The sequence below is a fragment of the Morchella importuna genome (genome assembly GCF_003444635.1).
Source record: "Morchella importuna strain M04M26 chromosome Unknown Morimp01GS003, whole genome shotgun sequence".
NCBI lineage: Eukaryota > Fungi > Ascomycota > Pezizomycetes > Pezizales > Morchellaceae > Morchella > Morchella importuna.
The window spans coordinates 1,650,178-1,656,177 of record NW_025763400.1 but is presented as its reverse complement, the minus strand read 5'-3'; the positions used below and the strand labels follow the sequence as shown (position 1 = coordinate 1,656,177).

The 6,000-nt window shown below is 46.0% G+C and overlaps 2 protein-coding genes across 2 annotated transcripts; one reads left to right on the top strand and one right to left on the bottom strand.

The window, feature by feature from the left end:
- Positions 1–1,424: 1,424 nt before the first annotated feature.
- Positions 1,425–1,860, top strand: LAJ45_01955 (uncharacterized protein; the record flags this gene model as incomplete). Its single annotated transcript, XM_046111547.1, has 3 exons — positions 1,425–1,585; positions 1,637–1,647; positions 1,703–1,860. The coding sequence occupies 3 exons, from the start codon at positions 1,425–1,427 to the stop codon at positions 1,858–1,860; spliced, it is 330 nt and encodes a 109-aa protein (XP_045975491.1).
- A 788-nt stretch (positions 1,861–2,648) lies between these two features.
- Positions 2,649–3,549, bottom strand: LAJ45_01954 (uncharacterized protein; the record flags this gene model as incomplete). Its single annotated transcript, XM_046111546.1, has 5 exons — positions 2,649–2,674; positions 2,732–2,767; positions 2,833–2,860; positions 2,924–3,059; positions 3,524–3,549. The coding sequence occupies 5 exons, from the start codon at positions 3,547–3,549 to the stop codon at positions 2,649–2,651; spliced, it is 252 nt and encodes an 83-aa protein (XP_045975490.1).
- Between the last annotated feature and the right edge of the window lie 2,451 nt (positions 3,550–6,000).

Here is a 6,000-nt window from a genome sequence, read left to right as displayed (position 1 = left end):
GAAGGGAAGGAAGGGGCTTGCAAAGGAAGGGAAGGGCTTGGGAAGGGGGAAGGAAGGGGAGGGAAGGAGGGCTGAACATACCAAGTGTCGACCGCGACTCCCGCGCGGTGACGCGATATGAAACTACTCGAGTCCATGTAGAGTACCCTAGCTGACTGCGGTGTGGGAAGAAAAGAAAAAGAAGTTTTTTATCTTTTTTTTTTTTTTGTTTCTAGGGCAGCAGCTAGCGGGCCCAAATGATATTTATCTGCAAGCCCGTCGGAATATTCATCCGGAGGGGATTTTATTTCGATTTTCTGCATGATGGTGTTATTTTTTTCCTGGCCGTTCAAATCGGCTGTTAGGTACTGCTTAGTTACGGGTTTCTTTCGTTCCCGCCCCGCCTTTCTCTCGCTCTCTCCTCTGCGGACCGTGCCGGATAGAAGTGGATAGCTGTGTCCCGCGTGCGGGGGTTACGGGTACCAACCGGTGTCTGATATTGGTGGTCTGGACAACTGGCATTACATGACGACAGCAACTAATAATAATACAGCGACGCAAAAGAAATTAAAGAACCGCCCTCCCCTACCTAGGCCTCCGCTCAATCAATGCTTTATCATGCCGAAAACCAGCTTCTCTCTCCGCCTATCGTTTTTTTGATTTACATTGCGATTATTAAAAGCTGGAAACACCCCCTCCGACAATATTTGATCATAGTCATGGCGAAAACCAGTGCAGTGCGCGCCCCACCGCCCATGTTTGATGAAATTGCAATTATCAAAGGGCCAAAAACAACGAGAAAAGGCAATATGTGAATGCGCACATACAATTCAATATGTCTACTACATATTAAGGGCAAATAAGGGCAGCCAGATAAGTAAGTACGTACATGTAGGTGTATAGTTTGCATCGAGGCTACGCTACCCAAGGACCACTATATACACGTGGAGATTGTTTGCATAGCTACAGCAACTACAGCTAGAGACAGACGTATAGATTGTCCTACCAGCCTACCATGGTAACAGCCATGAGCCAGTCGACAGCGCCTGTCGTTGCACTGCCTAAGAAACAAAAAACAAAAAGCCCCAAACGAAACGTGTATCCAGAGAATTAAACGGCCACCGTTCTTTTTCAAACAACAGCGAACGACAACGGCAAAAGATTTGCGAACAGCACTTCACTCAGTTCCGATCTTTCTTATCGGCATCGGCGCGTCCTCTGTACAGCAGAAGGACGCCTTGATGCGCACCTGAGATGCAATAACTGGCAGCTCTAATCAGTGTTGGCATACTATAAAACTAAGAGTAGAATAAAATAGGAGGAATCCCTTTGTTGATTCTAAAGCCATTCATTACTAGCTGTGGAGTTGGGGTCAAAGACAAAGAAAGAACGCTTCATATAAAAACGCCCCTCAAATATATTTTCTAAAACCCACAGAACAAAATATGTCTTCCTCTGCCTCCTCCGCATCCCTCCAGCTGATGCTTCTGAACATCCTCGTCCTCTCCTACATTTCTACCTACTGTGCCGACTCGATACTGGCCAGGATAGTCAATGGGTGGATCCTCCTCTCTAGCATTTTGGCCTTCCTGGTGTCGTATCCGTCGTATTTTTCCCCAAGCACTTGCTTTAGGGGTCTTACTACTGGATTATGAAGAGTGTTAGTAGGTGTGTAGGGATATATTTGATATGATATAGACGCTGTGGCTAATAAGGGGAGAAGACAGCACCCTGGATTGTAAATATGGTAAAGACGACACATTTATAAATGAGGAACACCACCTTTTCGGTTGGAGCTTCTCAGATAGCGCCCAAGATGAGACTCTTGATGATACAAAACGGGTTTGGTTTTGCTCAGAGCCGAGTCTAAAATCCGAGTGACTGCCCGTGAGTCTGGCTGGCTGGCTGGCTAGAATCCTGGATTGCCGGTTTGGGGTTATAATTGTAGATAGATAGATAGATAAGAGTGTTATGGGTATTCTTTTTTTTATCTTTTTTGGCGGAATCCCGCATGCTGTACAATACGATGTAATAATATCACGAGCGTGCTATTATGCTATCTTCGATGTGATCGTAAGAAAATAGTAGAATAATATTGTTCGGGTCATATCTAGTCATGTGCCATCTTCTCAGATCTTGTCTCCAATTGGCGGGTAAGGTAATCTATCAAGACTTTGGTTGGTAGAACCGGCTAATTGTATGTACGTGTACTTACATACATGTAGATATATATCGATGTATTTATTGATAAATGCAGCAGATAAGAGCGTTATGTTTCCCCTCTTTCTCTTAGTAGAATTCTTTATGCTATACATATCCTAAGGTCTGATAATCATACCTAGTAGGGCGAGATATATTTCGTTATCTTGGCTGTAGAGAAATGGCACAGTAATCAAAATATGGACATCCAGAATATGGCATATGTAAATACCATGCCATAGCCAGATCGCGTAGGGGTACTGCACTCCGCCATATGCTGCACCGCGGCGCAGATCTTTGACCGTTTGGCTGTGAGTGGCAAATATAAAGGTAGGAAATCGATCAAGAAGCAAGTGCTTGTAGCTGGCTGGGTAATTGAACCCGCCGGTTCGGAATTGTAGATATCATGAAGATTTCTCTTGATTTCCTTGGTCCGCTTGCTTCCCTGCAAGCTGCTCGCCGCGCGAATCCTACTCGCGCTGTACATGTAGATACCCTGATCGCGGAGAAGTAAATAGTATGTGGAAAGTAGGTATCAGGATTATGTGCGTACGTTGGCTGGTAGCATCTCGATGAATGGTGGGTGAACCTGCAACACGCTCGATACTCGGGTCAACGCCCATGGGGGGATTGATCGGACTTAAGGGAACGCACGCAGGCTAGGGTCGATTAAATCGAGGATCTACACGGCGGCATATGCACGTAAATAGCTGGTAGTTGTTGTTTAAGGAATACGGGAACGTACCTCAATTTCAGTATGATTGAGCACAAGAACAATAGTAATAGTAATCAATGGCTTGGATAGAGGTGATTGATAAATATTTATTTCTGAAGAAAGCGTAATAACCACGTAAGGAGGCGCGGGGCGTCGAAAGCGTTGGCTGATAAGGCGGTCAAAAACCACAGGTTAGCATCAAATATTTTTGGTCAGGGATCTTACAATCTATGTTACACCCCCCTCTATAGAGTACCAGGAATCAGGAGAGAAGTCTAGAAGTTAACTAGAAGGATCGGTGATCGGAGTTTTATATAATTTTTATTTATTATACGGATTCCATCTGGCTAAGCCTACAGGTATCATCCCATCTTGACCCGTAGTTATATTAAAAGAATTTTCGGGAGTGGCCTTTCCTCCGGCCTGTCCGAGTGATAGGTCATCTGGCTGCAATCACAATCAATCATACTCGGTTTAAGTCTCAGCCCAGAGGAGAGTGGAGTACGAGAACCAGCGGGAGAATCATTTATTCGGTTAAATTTCCCCAAACTAAACCCTGAGCCTAGAGTGCATATGTGCCTTTGGTTAAATTCGACCCAGCGGTCTGGAATCACTAGGATGGGTGGGTACTGGACGGGTTTCGGTAGATCTGACATAGCAGAGATTTCGAGGTCCCGGGCTCGGCATTTGAAGATGTATATGCATCATGCTTACTCTGAGTGCTTTTCAACGATTAGGAGGTTGATATGTAGCTGGTCCGTATGTCAACTACACAGTTTGTGTCGACGCAAACACATGAATAAAACCGTTTAGTAGGGTGGTAACGCCGTTGTCGAAAAGAGGCGGCGAAAACGATGGTTACATGTAACTGCATGTACGTAGTTGGGGGGAAATAGAGTTTGAAGAGCGGCTTTGGATTGGGGATCATTGCTGTCGACTCCCATCATCAACGTCTAGCTTGAATTCCGACCCACCCCCTCTGGTTCCCCAAAGCTGTTCTCTCTGCATGGTTAAGCTCTTCTTCGTCGGTGCGCTCCCAACCCCAATTAGTGAGGGGGGCCTTTGCAAATATGCTGCTAGTAATAGAAACACTCAATCTCAGTCACCAAGTCGGTCCGTGGCCTTTGGATTCACGAAATGGTTTCAAGGTTAGCAAAATCGAGACGTGCCCAATGGGACCGGATGTTTATTCCAGTGATATTCTGAGGATTAGAACTCTAGGCCCTTGCAAAAAGGTAAAACATCAATGCCACCTCATATTACATCGCCAGTGACGTCGATGCAGGGCCGGCAGAAGAAAATTAGGACCCTTAACTAGATGTAATCCTTATTTCAGAAAGAACCCTGCTGGGGAAAGAAAAAGGGTGAGTTTGAGAATGGTTAGCTCCCCCTATTTCCAGTTGGATAAAACGATCTCCGCTATAATTACGAGGGATATATCATAGGGGCTAATGCAGTGGTAGCCGTGTATCCCTGCCGGGGACGTCGTGTCCAGGTTGAAGGCGAAAACCGACCAAGTCTCATATGGCGAATTTTCTTCTCTTGTACTGCTGCATCTCTCTCAATTACGAACAAGCTGGGGAATCCTTGTTACGCGGATGAAACGTTTAAGGCGAGATAAAAGAAGGAAAGAAGGAAGAATTAACTGGAATGTGTTGAGCTAACCATGGTAGGAGTTGGTATCGGATAAAACATCGATTTGTTTGGCCAATTGGTCGGGTCGAGTGACATTTTATGAAAGAAAAAACGGTTACCGACCACGCGAAATTGACGGCGGGAGGAGAAGTGTGATCGTTTATATGCAAGCAGCCGGCTCATCGGATGAACGCAAGGCAACCAACAAGATGGAGCATCTACATGTAGTAAACCCGGGATAGGGATAAGTAGCGGTACCTATACGTGGTGGACCCTTACGTCTATCTTGGGGTACTCTACATATGCAGTATCAAGGTTAAGATTGCATCCAGAGATGCTAGTGTGATTAGTAGCACGTACCATATATTGGTCAAGATGAGAAATATTGGTCGGTCAGGTTGGTGGCCAGTAGTTCATGATCATTGTACCTCTTGGGAATTGTTGGATGTACATGACGAGAATATAGAATAAAACAGATTCTTGACGTTAGGATGTCATAACGGCAGTGTACTGAGCGATCCGGCATATTGAATTCGCATATAGGTGTGTGTTATATCACAACAACGATACATATATTATCACACTCTACAATCATCAACCACCTACAGCACTGATGCTGCCACACTTGCGAAGCAGCCAAACGATGAATGGCTAGATTCAGGGCCGGCGGATCGGCGAATATTCCGCGAGCGTGGAAAACGTGGTTTGAGCCGCATTTTTCTTTTTTGGGAGAGGCTGCTAGTATTTCTTCTACCTAGGAAGCTAGTGCGAGCGGTGGGAGATGTAGGGCATCAGACCACCTTCCTCCTCTGCGTGCAACAACAGAGTATCCATCCCTCACTCAAAAGCCCCTGGGGCTTGCATGTTTGGGCGCTCCGAGGACATTGCCACTGCTTCCCGGGTTGGGGGACTCGGAGTAACACATGTGTGTGTGTGTATGGGAAAGAGAAGAGGGCGGGAGTACATACAGTACCTACATGATGCCATACGGGGGGTGTCTGGGAGGCAATAAGCGGTGGGAGTGAATTTTCACCCTCTTTTCTAGAGTGCTCAAAGAATTAGGCGATGTCATGTTCGGGAACCCTAGCTCTGACCACTTTGTTTGTGCTTTCGCTCTCCCCCACAGGTTGAGTGTGGCTGCCCTTCAATTGAATGTGGTAACAGCTGCCGTTACTCTGCTAAGGTTTTCGGAATTGCTTCCAGTTTGAGTCCGCGGGGATTATATCCGTTCTGCTGTGTTTCTGGACAAGTGCCTGGGCTCTCAGGAAAGAAAAAAAAAAAGACGAACACCCCTGGTTGCTACCGATTGGCCAATCTCCCCTATGGGCATGGCTTCTTCATCTTGAGCATATATCGCACCGGCTTTCTGGACCTGCCATGATCCGTACCCGGGTTGGGAAATTTTTTTTTGTGCTTTTATATATATAGGACCATATGGCACCACTTTTTTCTTCCTGGCTTATCCGTCTGTG